A 14,582-nucleotide genomic window follows, 5' to 3' on the forward strand; every position below is an offset into this window, starting at 1 on the left:
CCCCGCCTCTACTAAAAATACAAAAATTAGCTGGGTGTGGTGGCACACACCTGTAATACCAGCTACTAGGGAGGCTGAGGCAGGAGAATCGCTTGAACCCAGGGGGCAGAGGTTGCAGTGAGCTGAGATCACGCCATGGCACTCCAGCCTGAGCAACGAGAGCAAAACTTCATTTCAAAAAAAAAAAAAAAAAAGCCCAAGACAGAGCGGTGGGGCAGTGAGGAAAGCTACTCTGGAGGCTGAGGCAGGAGAACTGCTTGAACCTGGGAGGCAGAGGTTGCAGTAAGCCGAGATCATGCCATTGCACTCCAGACTGGGCAATAGGCAAGACTTCCATCTCAAAAAAAATAAATAAAATAAATAGATAAATAAATTTTTTAAAAGGTGAGTTTTCTAAATCACTTTTCTAACAACAACAAAAAAAATACCTTATGCACTAGAATACCTATCAGATGAGTGGCTTTTAAACAGTAAGAGGAAAAAATAATGCGTGTACTTAAAAAAAAAACCTAATTATTAAAAAAGTAAACTCAAGTCTCAATGTAAAATCAGACTATATCTGATTTTTAAGAATTTGAGGCTAAATCACACTAAATAGAAAAGTAAATTTTTCCACTGTACTTCAGCCTGGGTGACAGAGTGAGAAAAATTAATTAAATGTATTTTTTTTAAAGTAAAATTTTTCAGCACCATAGAAAAGGGACCGGTGGGGAAGGGAGACATAAAATAAATTTTGGGAAAGACTGGTAAAATTCTAATTCCAGCAGGCTGACTCACTAGGTTTTAATCAAATAAGTCAACCCCTAGGGTAAGTTAACTACTTTTTCCCAAGACTGTATTTTATCATTTTCAATATTATTATTATTACTATTTTGAGACAGGGTTTAACTCTGTCACCCAGGCTGGAGTGCAGTGGCGTGATCTAGGCTCACTGCAGCCTCAACTTCCTAGGCCAAACCAATCCTCCCACCTCAGTCTCCTGAGTAACTGGGACTACAGATGTGTGCCATAACACCTAGCTAATTTTCACTTTACTTTTTGTAGAGACAAGGTCTCACTATATTGCACAGGCCAGTCTTGAAACCTTGGAATCAAGGGATCCTCTCGCCTCAGCCTCCCAAAGTACTGAGATTACAGGAATGAGTCACAGTGCCCAGCCCTCACGATTCATTTTGAAAAGACGATTAAAGGAATGTCAGTCACTATATCAATTTAACATGTAAAGCTGAAACAGATTTGGTTTTGACCAAGGCCATAACTATAGATCTCATTTATCGGTTCCCGAAAGTGATCCTTCTTTATGACAGGATTATGGAGAACCTCTCATTTGAGAGTTTTTTTTTTTAGGTACCTCTTAACCTTTATGACTTTAAGCTTTTAACTGTTCATTTTTTTTTTTTTTTTTTTTTTTTGGTGGAGATGGAGATCTCACTATGTTCTTCAGGCCGGTCTCAACTCCTGGCTTCAAGCAATCCTTGGGCCTCAGTCTCCCAAAGAGCTGTTATTACAGGTGTGAGCCACCGTGTCCAGCTTCAGTCACTTTTATTGACTAAAAGAGCTTGGTCCAGGAGATAAGGCAGAAAGACGAAACTAAAAATTCTAGCTTAAAACAGAACTACCAAGACTCAGTATCATTCACACTTGTGCAAAATGCCATACATACAAAACTTCATTACAGCATTGTTTATATAGCACAATTTAGGAAACAATCTGAAAGTTACGAATAAGCAATTAGTTACAATAAAGTCTAGGCCAGGCACGGCAGTTCATGCCTGTAACCCTAGCACTTTGGGAGGCCAAGGTGGAAGAATCACTTAAGCCTAGGAGCTCGGGAACAGCTTAGGCAACATGAAAAGACCCCATCTCTATTGAGAAAGTATTAAATTTCCAAAATTAAAAAAAAAAATTTTAAAAAAAAGTCCACCCGCAAGGTTCCATTAAACAGTCCTCTGAAAAAAAAAATAAAAATGAGCCAAAGCGGGACACTATGGTGCATGCCTGTAATCCCAGATACTGGAGGCTGAAGATAGAGGATCACCTGATATCAGGAATTTGAGGCTGTATGTATACAGTTTATGATAACGCCCGTGAAAAGCCACTGCACTCCAGCCTGGGCAACCAAGTGACAATCTGTCTCTTAAACAGAAAAGAAAAAAAAAAAAAGAGTCAACTTGAAGATACACAGGTGGTTAGAGGGGAAGAGAAGGGAATCAAGGTATTTGCATGAGAAGCAGCAGCCTAACTTACAGCAGAAAGTTGCTCTGGTCTTTTTGTAAGGATACACAATAAAAATAGTGGTTGAGGTCAGGTGCAGTGGCTCGCACCTGTAATCCCAGCACTTTGGGAGGCTGAGGCAGGTGGATCACTTGAGGAGAAGAGTTTGAGACCAGCATGGGCAACATGGTGAAACCCCATCTCTACTAAAAATTAGCCAGGCGTGGTGGCACGTGCCTGTAGTCCCAGCTACTTAGGAGACTGAGGCAGGTGAATCACTTGAACCTGGAAGGTGGAGTTTGCAGTGAGCCAAGATTGTACCACTGCACTCCAGCCTGGGCAACACGGGGAGACTCCATCTCAAAAAACAAACAAACAAAAACAGTGGTTGTCTAAGCAGGAGAACTGGAATGCTGAAGGCCAGATGAGGGATTCTCTATGTATCCTTCAGAACCTTTCAAATATGCTCTACGTGCGTTTCCTAGTTAATAACAAAAAATACATAAGCAGAGTAGGCTTACAAAAAAGAAATAATGTAAAAGACTCATGTCTTGTTTTTAAATGAGCTTATGGCTGGAAAATGAGACTAGCTTTAATTTTTAGCTCAGACATTGGTTCAGATAGAATATACTAAGCAGTAACAATGTCAAATTATTGCTCATTGAGATTAAGGCTCATCTATTCAGTTAGTCTATCAATATTTCAGTATCTACTATGCGCCAAGGATTGGTCTAGGCATGAATGAGCAATATGTGGGACATCCAAGAGTCCTTAATGAAGGTTTAATGGGGAATAGAGAGAAATAAACAGTAAATAACATAACTTTGAACAGTAATAAGCACTTATACAGAAGAAAAGGAGATAGGAGGATAAAATTGCGGGGGAAGGAAAAAGAAAACTGGTTTATATGGGACAGGTTAGGTAGAGGGTATGACATATGAGCTAAGAACGGAACAAGTGGACAAAGCAAGCAATGCAACAAACAGGAGGAAAGTCCTGTGACTGGAATAAGCTCAACCATTTATTGTTCAGGGTACACCAAAGCAACAGTGTGACTACAGTGAAGTGACCCAAGGAGAGAAGCGCAGATGCACTCAGAAGTAGGCAGATCCCAGATGAATGTATGGCCTTACAGCTAATGGCGGGAAAAGGCAAGATTCTACTGTAAGTGTGATGGAGAACCTCTACAGAGTTTTTAGCAGGGGAGTAACATGGTCTATATTTTAAGAAGATAACACTGTTGCTCCAAATTAGGCTAATACAGCAGGCCAGGCAGTAAGTGATGGAAGTGAACAGAGGTTTGAAAGAGACGGAGAGAAAAGTGTCTGATTTAGTATATATATTGAAAGCAGAACCTACAGAATTTGCTACTGGATTAGATACAGGAATCTAAATGAGATAGTAACTCGGTGAATAGTAGTCCAGAAAATCATCTTGTATTTGTAGAGTTAGTCATTTTACAGTAACAAGAGACAGGGGAATGTGACACTAATCAAGATCCAAATTCTGCCTCTTACCAGCTTTACCTTAGGAAAGTCATTTAAGTCAGTTTCTAGACTGCAAAATATATTCACAAAAATGTCTGTAAGAATCAAATGGTTAAGAAATTTACAAATGTAAATAATGATCATTATAAGTTAGAAAGCATCATATTAACAGTCATGCAAATCAAACCATCTTATTTTAATATTTTCATTAGATGAGAATGGTAATACTGATGTTATAATCAACATCAAATTTCATCCTTTTTGAAAGTCAAAGGTCAGGCGGGGCAAAGTGGCTCACGCCTGTGATCCCAGCACGTTGGGAGGCTGAGGTGGGTGGATTGTTCGAGGTCGAGAGTTTGAGATCAGCCTGGGCAACATGGCGAAACCTTGTCTCTACGAAAATTAGCTGGGTGTGGTGGCATGCATCTTGCAGTCCCAGCTATTCAAGAAGCTTAACTGGGAGGATCATCTAAGACCAAGAGATCAAGGCTGTGGTGAGCCAAGATCCTGCCACTGCACTGCAGCCTGGGAGCGGAGTGAGATGAGTCTCAAAAAAAGAGAAGAGAAGAGAAAAGACAAGAGAAAAGAAAAGAGAAAAGAGAAAAGAAAAGAAAGTCAAAGATCACCCAGAAATAAAACAAATTAACAGTTCAATCAAGAAAGTCATGTCCCTATTGCCTCAGGACAATACTGCTACCCCCATCCACCACATAGAACTTTGTATAGTGATTGACAGAAAACAGGCAACTTTTAAAAATAAATTCTGATTTTTTTTAAAGCATTGTCACTGATTATGGAACAACCTACGTAACACAAGCATGGACACTTTTGAAAATCTAGTATTTTAGTCTTCCGTAAGGATTGGAGAAAACCATCCTGTTAAGCTATAAATGACATTAAACTAACAAGATAAAACCCAAATCAAGGTACCATTCAATAGATAGATGTTCTCAACAAGATACCGTAAAATTAAGATTATATATCACAGTATGAGTTACTACTGTCTTATTTTGAACAGCAAAATGTAAATGCCCAGTACAAATTAAATTACTGTGTGCCAAATGAATTGAATCATGAGGACTTCATCTTATTGCCTTAAACCATTTCTGTAAATTTATAAACAAGGTTCCACAGAATTTATTTTTTCATCCAAGGCTTTCATATTACCGGGCATATCTTCATAATCAAAAATAGAAAAATGCATGTTAAATTTTTAGTTCACTATGTATTTAGAGAATTATCATGAATGTCAACTTCCATTATGTACTTAGTCAATCAGCTAAGTAACAACAAAAACAAGGATATTTGGTAAATGGCTCTATCACTCCCTATTCATTTTTCAACTGGGGCCTCAATAAACATGATCTTTGGGGACCATGTGACTGCATTATAACTAAAACCACATTGTAAGGACCTGCCAATACATATGACAATTAAAACTCCTTGGACAGAATCCTAGATAAATCCACACACAACAAATTTCGGACTATGAAGGTTCACATTATTAGACTCCAAGGCTCCCTGACAATCTGTTATACTTCTCTCATTTCTAGTAATTTCTACCATACGAAAATATCTTATTTCTCTGCTTCAAGCACCCTTAGGTCAGTGACATCACCCTCATCTCAGATATATTTAAATGCAATTGGATGAAGCAGTATACAGTACATCATCCAATTGAAAGTCTTCCACTTAGTATGCACCTCCTCATAGATTTTACAAGAATGAACAAGACTAACATACACGTTCACCAGGTTATATCAAGCAAAATGATGCTGCAATTGAGTCACTTTAACTGGCGCATTTAGCCACATAAATGTTCAACTAATTTCCTTCATAAAAACTGACTCAAAAATTTAAGGTGTAGTTGTTGTGGATGACAAGGAATATCTCACATCGGAAGACTTGTCGGTATTTGGTGAAGACTTTACAAAATCAAAGAATCGAAAATGTCATGGTTCCGTATATACTTGTCAAAGCACAGTATTCATAAATAGCCAACTAATAATTAAAGCACACAAAATTGAGAGGCAAAAGATTTCACGAGATCCCCCATAGAGGCCAAGGTAGGAAGATCTCTGAAGCCAGGAGTTTTGAGATCCGCCTGGGTACTATAGCGAGGCCTCATGTATACGAAAAAGAGAGGAGAGGAGAGAAGAGAGGAGAGAGAATCCCCCATAACTGCGGCCCTCCCCGACCCTTGTGTTAAAACTATTTCCTCGGAACAGCTCTGAAAGAGTTTGCCAACCAGAGTAAAATCACTTCGCAGAGATAAACGAGCGGAAACGTATTTAGAAGAGAGAGACCGCGGAAGCAAGGGCAGCGGGGCGCGGACCCGTCCCCGGACTCAGACAGCCGCGGCAACCAGGGGCGAGCATGTGCTGACCGCGGCAAGACGCGCGGGCCTCCCAGAGCCACTTCCCGGGGCGCACGGCCCCGCCCGGCCTGACCCTCCGGGTTCATTCATTCTGTACCCGCGGCTGCCGCACCTCCGCGCCCCGGTCGGGGCCGAGAAGAGGGGCTCGGCTGCCGAGGGACCTTGTCAGGCCACAACCCCCGCCAGGAGTCCGAGCCCCGCCGCGATTCCCGCGCGCCCGCGGCCTCCGGCGGGGGGGTGGTCTCAGAAGCTACGGAGGCCAGCGCCCAAGCCCAGAGACCCGCAACCTTGCCGCCCCACCCTCCGCCGGGGCGCCGGCCAGGACTCCCTAGCCCGACGGGCGCGCCTGGAAGCCCCGGGTCCCCGCTGTCCCGCTGCCCCGCCGCGGCCGGAAGTCTCCCCGGCGCCCCCTCCCCAGCACCCGACTTCCCTCGCCGCCGCGGCCAAGCCCTCTCCGAGCCGCCTCGGGCCTCCCAGCGCGGGCCGCGGGCCGAAGGCAGCGAGAGGCCGCGCTGCCTGCCCAGCTGAGCCGAAGAGAGTCCAGCGAAGAGCTGGAGGCTGGCCTGGGCGGTTACCTTGATGATCCTGCGGGGCAGCCCGGCCATCTTGTCAGAACCCGAGTTCGGCCTCTGGTCTCGTCTCCGGCTCCGCTCGCCTCACGCACGAGTGGAAGTCCCAGGCTCCACTTCCGGGGGACGTTGCCGCGCCCGTCGCCGCAGCCGCCGCCTAGGCCCCTCGGGAAATGTAGTCCCTGCTCAGGCGCGGGCTCGGGCACGGGCGGGCTTCCCTCCGACCTGGCCCCCTCCCCCGCGCGCCCCGCCCCAAACCCGGCCGGGGATGGCGGAAGTGACGCTCCGCGGCGGGGCAGGGACTTTGGAGACGCCTCGCGGGGAGGCGCGGGGCTCCGGCGCTCGTGGCCGAGCCTGCCCGCGACGGTGGTACCGCGCGATTCGCGCGCGCGCTCTCTTAACCGTGGCCACGCCCGCGCCGGTGGCCGACGTAACAGAGGCCTGGCCTACGACGTAGCCCATTCATTCATTCACGCGTTCGTTCATTCAGTTCAGCCTGCATTGCGCGCGTTCCCTGCTGGCTCTGCAGTGAACGACTGCGGTGGGGCTGATCGTCTTGCTCCTTCCTCAAAGGGAGGGCAAGACCGAAACTCAGTGGCAAAGCTCTGACTGGGGGTCTCTCCAGTTACTCCCACCCTGTTGGGGAGTTTTGATGTTTAAATTGTATAAATCGGGCCTCTGACACGCCCCGTAGGCCCAGGGTGGACTGAAGGAAAAGGGTTTGGAGCCAGCTGGAGGCGGTAAGACCTAGACCTAACGGTTGAGACTCAGAATTGTTAACAGAAAGAATGACCAAGGAGAGGTTTAAAGAACCCAGAGTAATCCGTAAACCAGAGATTACCCAGAGTGCGAGGTCCTATGAGAGAATTAGAATGGGGGTGCCCGAAAATTGAATTGTTGGGGAAGCATTTTATCCTGATGACGGATGGCTTGCTGTGTGATGGACTGTTTGCAAGCATTTTACTTCACCTTCACAGCAATAGTATAGAGGAGGTGTTGTTTCCATTTTACAAATGAGGCTTAGAGAGTTAACTTTTTCCAAGGAGCTGTTTTGTCCCCAGGCAGATCTGCCAAGACCTGGCCCTTAACTACTTAACCACAGTGTTTCCTAGCACACTGACAGTAGATGGTGAATAAATGAAGACGGGACTGACCATGCCTTCCAGGAACTTAGATTCCAATGGAGAAGAGAGACCAGTAAACAATTAGTTACAATCCAATGTGTTAAGGGCTGTAGTAGAGGTTCCTCCCAGGTGCTGTTTTAGCAGAGGCATTAACTGCTTGAGAACTCAGGGAAGCCTTAAATAAGTGGAGTCCTAAATGATAAGTAAGAACCTATCTGACCTTGTAGGGAAGAGTATGCCAAGCATAGGAAATGGCCTGTGAAATGGCATTGAGCTATGAGAAAGAAAAAATAGTGCACTAAAGAAACTGGAACTCTGAATACAAGAAACCAACTAAGAACAGTAAGAAATATTTTGTGCTGGCGCTATGCTAAATGATTACATAAATTTAATACATCATTTAATTATAAAACAGATGAGGTAGGCTCTATTATTAACAGAACGTTTTAGATGAGAAGCCAAGGTTCAGAGGTAATAATGAGAATTTCAAATAACCCGAAGTCTGCAATAGGTGGTTCTGTGACTAGAAGAATCTGCAAAAGTAAATGAAACTGGACAAAGACACTTTTCAGAATATTTTATAGAGGACCCATGATAATTCATGCTGGTAGGCAGAAAGGCAGAGTGCTATTGCGTTGGGAGTGTGTAGGTCTGCAGTCTGGGCAGGGCTTGGCAGGAAGGGGCACTCTGCTTGTGCTGCATCATTCTGTGCAACCAGAAGATTGGCTTCCATGATGGTTCACAAGGCCGGCAAGTTGGTGCTGGTGAGTTAGTTTCACTCCAAGTGGGCTTCTCCCCGGGGCATCTTGGGCTTCCCCATTGCATGGTGGCTGGGCTCCAAGAGTAAGTGTTTTAGCAAGCTAAAATGGGCACTAAATCTCATTTTTTGACCCAGCCATGGAAATCACATGGCCTCGTGGAAGTCACATGGCATCACCATAACCATAATCCATCAGTCAGCCAGCCACAAAACCCCCCCTGTCTCAAGGGCAGGGGACGTGGACACCACCTCTTGAAAGGGGAGCTGCAAGAGTCTAGAAACTAGCAGCATATATGTGATGGAAAGTATGGTTGTGGCCAACTTTGAAAAGAAACTGCCACTCATAGCCGCCTTGGAATCACCTAGGTCACTGTTTTTTGTTTTTGTTTTTGTTTTTTTTAAAAAAGCATTCCTGCAGCTGGAGCCCTTCTCCCAGGGATTCTAATTCTCTAGGTCAGTGCTGAGACCTGGGAATCTGCATTTAAACATCAGGGGTAATTTTGATAGATACTAACACTTAACGGCAAAAAATTCTGAACAAACGAGAACAAGAAACGATAAGCAAAGCAAAAAAAAATTTTTGAGACAGAGTCTCTCACTCTGTCAACCAGGCTGGAGTGCAGTGACATGATCTTGGCTCACTGCAACCTCTCCCTCCAAGGTTCAAGCAGTTCTTCTGCCTCAGCCTCCAGAGTAGCTGAGATTACAGGTGTGTGCCATCGCCCCCCGCTAATTTTTATATTTTTAGTAGAGATGGAGTTTCACCATATTAGCTAAGCTGGTCTCGAATTCCTGGCCTCAAGTGATCCGCCTGCCTCCGCCTCCCAAAATTCTGGGATTACAGGTGTGAGCCACTCCAACCGGCCTCCTTTTGTCTATTTTCTATCAGAACAGACAATAAATATCATTCAGGTTAAGAGTGAGAGCTCTGGAGCCCCTAGTCCGGGTTTGAAAACACACTTTGCTTAATTTCTCTGTCCTTCGTTTTCTTCACCTATTAAATATACTTACCTTCATGTGGTTGTTGTGAAGTTTAAATTGCGTAATTTGTATACGGTACTTAGAACAGTACACAGCACTTAGCAATCACTCATTTTTTTGTAATTTGATAGAACCATGTACATTTTTCTTTAGGAAACCATATTTTTAAAACTTGATAGTATAACCTTGTTTGGTAGAGATTGGATTGTTGGCATAAATCCATCTGAGAGTATTAACACTTTAACATACACATTTTTCCTGTCTCTCTGAATTGTTTTTTCTGTTGTTTTCCCTCTTAAGGACAGCTCACACTATACTCATCTGGAAACGAAAATCTGAACTTCTGATTCATATAAAGCCTGTGGAACAGGATACATTCTAGAAGAGCAGGTTGTCACACGGCTGAGATATGGTTCTCAAATTAGAAGGCTAGTTAAGAACCCTATTTCTATATCTAATACAGAGATAGATAACAAAACAGTGGTTACCCAGAGCAGGTTGTGGGGTGGAGTGATGGAGAATCAGATATGTAGATCAAAGGATACAAAGTAGCAGATATTTAGGACAAGTCTAGAGAGCTAATGTACATGAGAGCTATAGGTAATAAGTTTACACTATGTACGAGATTCATGCTAAATAAGTAGATTTTAGCTACTGTTGTCACAAAAACAAAAACATAGGTAACTATGTGAGATGATGGGTATGTTAATTTGCTTCACAATAGTAACCTGTTTACTATTGATACATGATGTATTCCATAACATCATATACCTTCAATATACACAATAAAATAATTTTGTTTGGCCAGGCGCAGTAGCTCACCCCTATAATTCCAGCACTTTGGGAGGCTGAGGCAGGTGGATCACTCGAGGTCAGGAGTTCAAGACCAGCCTGACCAACATGGTGAAACCCTGTTTCTACTAAAAATACAAAATTAGCTGGGTGTGGTGGAGCATGCCTGTAATCTCAGCTACTTGGGAGACTGAGACAGGAGAATCACTTGAACCCGGGAGGCAGAGTTTGCAGTGAGCCGAGATGGCGCCATTGCACTCCAGCCTGGACAACAAGAGCTAAACTCTGTCTCAAAATAAATAAATAAATTAATTAATTAATTAAAATTTTTTTGAGGCAGGGTCTCACTTGTTGCCCAGGCTGGAGTGCAATGGTACAAACATGGCTTACTGCAGCCTCAGCCCCAAACTCCTGGGCTCAAGTGGGCCTCAGCCTCCCGAGAAGCTGGGACTACAGATGCACACCACCACGCCTAGCTAATTTTTTAATTTTTTTAGAAACAGGGTTTCACCATGTTGCCTAGAATGGTCTCGAACTCCTGGGCTTAAACAACCCCTCCCACCTCAGCCTTCTGAAGTGCTGGATTGCAGGTGTGAGCCACCATTCCTGGCCAAAACTTATTTTTAAAAATCCTACTTACTATACCCATAAAATATGGATAAAATAGGATATCTAAAAAACTAACTGATCGTGTACCTCATAAATATATACACTTACTATGTACCTACAAGACTTTTTTTAAAAAAACTAATTGGATTCCTTCAGAGGTGGGATATTTAGCAGCTAGAGAACAAATGTAAAAGGGAGGCTTTTTACTGTATACTCTTATACCATTTGAATTATGAATCATGTGAATGTTTTACCTATTCAAAATGTGAAATATGTATTCAGTTCACTAATTTCAATAGATTGCTCAAGAGGTATTGAAAGCTCTAACAATGCTGATCAGGAATTACATAATACACTCAAAACTCAGCAAAAAGATGCTGGTCCAGGTCCATGGTACTGAATAAATGATGACAGTGGCAGATAGCTTCACTAAGCTGAGCAGTGCTAGCCATATCTCTTTTTTTAAATTTTTTTTTTTTTTTTTTTTAAGAGACAGGGTCTCACTCTTGCCCCAGGCTGGAGTGAAGTGACGCAGTCATAATTCACTATAATCTCCAACTCCTTCCCACTCAGCCTTCAGCATACCTGGGTAATTTTTAATTTTTTTGTAGAGACTGGGTCTGGCTATGTTGTGCAGGCTGGTCTCAAGCTCCTGGCCTCGAGAAATTAGTCTGCCTCTGCCTCCCAAAATGCTGGACTTACAGGTGCGAGCCACAACGTCTGGCCCAGAACTCTTTTTCCTTTTTCTTTTCTTTTTTTTTTTTTTTTTGAGACAGAGTCTCGCTCTGTCACCCAGGCTTTCTTTTTCTTTTTCTTTTCTTTTTTGAGACAGAGTCTCTCACTTTGTTGCCCAGGCTAGAGTGCAGTGGTGCGATCACAACTCACTGCAACCTCTGCCTTTCGGGTTCAGGCAATTCTCCTGCCTCAGCCTCCCGAGTAGCTGGGACTACAGGCACACATCACCATACCCGGCTAATTTTTGTATTTTTTAGTCTATACTAATAGACGGGGTTTCGCCATGTTGGTCAGGCTGGTTTCAAACTCATGACCTCAGGTGATCCGCCCACCTCAGCCTCCCAAATTGCTGAGATTACAGACATGAGCCACCACGCCTGGATCAGAACTCTTAGCTAATTAACCTTTTATTGGTTCTTTGTCAGGCCGCACTCTTCTCCTTGTTTCTTTTTTTTTCTTTTTTCTTTTTTTTTTTTTGAGACGGAGTCTCGCTCTGTCGCCCAGGCTGGAGTGCAGTGGCCGGATCTCAGCTCACTGCAAGCTCCACCTCCCGGGTTTACGCCATTCTCCTGCCTCAGCCTCCCGAGTAGCTGGGACTACAGGCGCCCGCCACCTCGCCCGGCTAAGTTTTTGTATTTTTTAGTAGAGACGGGGTTTCACCGTGTCAGCCAGGATAGTCTCGATCTCCTGACCTCGTGATCCGCCCGTCTCGGCCTCCCAAAGTGCTGGGATTACAGGCTTGAGCCACCGCGCCCGGCCTCTTCTCCTTGTTTCTTTCCAGTCTCTGTTCCTTCTGGGACTCAAAGTACAAGTGCCTTTGCATTATCTTACAGGGCACAAGCAAGCAAGAATGAATGCTATGTTGGAGGCGTTAAAGGAGTCCCATTGTATGAGAAACTCTTGCTCCCCCAAACAATATTTTACTACCCCTTGCTGCTTCCTCATTACCCACCCCCAAATATTCCAGGTTTTCTACTTTGGTCTTGTAATGGCAGAGACCTAAGTGCTATTTACCCTATAGGCAATAACTTAGGACATATGTGCCTGATCTTCTCAGAGTCAGGGATCTTCTCTGTCTTGATCACCACTGTATCCTGGGCCTAAGTGCAGGGACTACTACATGTGTGCTCTCAAAAAATACTTGTCAAGGGAATACATCAAACAGTGCAGGCTGAATATAAACACCTGTTTGAGAATGGTTGCCATAGATTCATGATCCATAAGTGAACACTTACAGAAAGCACAGGATGTTTATGTTAATCTCTAAACCTTTCAACTTGACTTCCTGGAGAGCAACAGAGTTTTTCTACAAACTAATGCTTTGCAGAAAAAGAATAGAGTAGTTCAGTTTGGAAAATGGTGTATCAGTCACCTTTAATAGAGGTCCTATTTCAATTCATATACAATTGTCATCAGGCAGAAGTATTTGTTTGCAAGTTCCCTTATTGTTTCTTGCAGCATAGGGAAACTGTTTCGTGGGTGATCAAGATAGAAGAATTTGTGAGAGGAGGGTTCATGAACACTGATTCAAACAGGCAGTGGGTGGGGTGGGGGTGTGGGAAGAAAAGACTGCTCACTGATTTTAAAAAAGGAAGAAAAATTGCTTGGTGGCTTATATTCATGCCTTCACATAAGACATTGAGCACTTACAAACTGTTAACCAACACAAGACCAGCCTGTAAGAAGGACCTGAGTGGAATCTTCCAGGGTCACAGGCAATCCCTAAGGAGTGCTGTCTCATGTGAAAGACCCTGGAAAACATGAGACCCAGGAGAATCAGAGTGATACAACTTTACTTTGTTTAGTGTTTTATGCTTTACAAAGTGTTTCTGAATGTTATCTCACCCAGTGACAGCTTTGAGTACCTTTAGGTGCATGCACCACTAGAATGATTTTGTAGGACCCATCATTGATTCTGCAGTGTTCCTATAAAAGTAAATGGAGCTGGGCGGGGTGGCTCATGCCTGTAATCCCAGCACTTTGGGAGGCTGAGGTGGGTGGATCACTTGAGGTCAGGAGTTCGAGACCAGCCTGGCCAACATGGTGAAACCCCATTTCTACTAAAAATACAAGAAAAAAAAAATTAGCTGGGCGTAGTGGTACGTGCCTGTAATCCCAGCTACTTGGGAGGCTGAGGCAGGAGAATCGCTTGAACCCAGGAGGTAGAGGTTGCAGTGAGCCAAGATCACGCCACTGCACTCCAGTCTAGGTGACAGAGCAAGACTCTGTCTCAAATAAATAAAAGTGGATGGAGGGGGGTGTTCCACACATATATTCATCTCCTTTCTCTGAGCCAGTTCCCAGTGGAAACAGGATTCCAGAGGTTGGTGACTCAAGATGTTTGGCCAGAAGCCTGGCTGGAACTGGAACTCTGCAAAGTAGGGCTCACTTCTCCGCCTGTGTGCCACCCTTTTAGGTTCCCAGGAGAACTGTTTGCTTTCCACGTCCTTGGGCTTCAGTCACTTCATAACTCTGCCAGTGACTGCATACTCAGCCCCTACCCAGCCGAAACTGTTCTCCCATTTCCTCCCACCTGATGTGCCCCACCCAAGTTTCTTTTCAATTCACTCCCATCACCTTTCTTCCTCCTTCACCATCACCTACCTGTCTGTCTCAAGTCTGATTGATTTCTCCTATGTTTCTCTATTATGTCACTTGCTATCTGCAAAAAACTGCTCACCTGCTTCTAGTATGATTAGAAATGTTTTTGAAATTGTTGTTTTTCTTCTGAGTACAATGATTTGGGATCCGATATGCCCTGGAACAGATGTTTTCACACTTTGGACTGCTTGCTCACCTCAGAGGCTAGTTGAACATACCGGTGAAGGGGCCCTGCCCAAGGTCTTCTGAGTTCAAGTCATAGTCCCCATGTCTCTGTGTTTTTAACAAGCTCCCTAAGGACCGTTGAAGGGTCTAAAGCTTGAGAGTCAGTGT

General features: G+C 44.1%; 2 protein-coding genes across 2 annotated transcripts in view; one reads left to right on the forward strand and one right to left on the reverse strand.

Annotated features, from left to right (window-relative positions):
• Positions 1-7,045, reverse strand: part of UBE2N (ubiquitin conjugating enzyme E2 N) — a 36,922-nt gene extending 29,877 nt beyond the window's left edge. The window contains exon 1 of the mRNA XM_003906952.4: positions 6,654-7,045. Coding sequence (XP_003907001.1) covers positions 6,654-6,683 — 30 coding nt within the window. The 5' untranslated portion in view covers positions 6,684-7,045. The remainder of the gene's footprint in view (positions 1-6,653) is intronic.
• A 193-nt stretch (positions 7,046-7,238) lies between these two features.
• Positions 7,239-14,582, forward strand: part of MRPL42 (mitochondrial ribosomal protein L42) — a 61,779-nt gene continuing 54,435 nt past the window's right edge. Inside the window, exon 1 of the mRNA XM_031650667.1 lies at positions 7,239-7,387. The gene's annotated coding sequence lies outside the window, so the exon portion shown is untranslated. The remainder of the gene's footprint in view (positions 7,388-14,582) is intronic.

Source organism: Papio anubis, chromosome 9 (assembly GCF_008728515.1).
Source record: "Papio anubis isolate 15944 chromosome 9, Panubis1.0, whole genome shotgun sequence".
Taxonomy (NCBI): domain Eukaryota; kingdom Metazoa; phylum Chordata; class Mammalia; order Primates; family Cercopithecidae; genus Papio; species Papio anubis.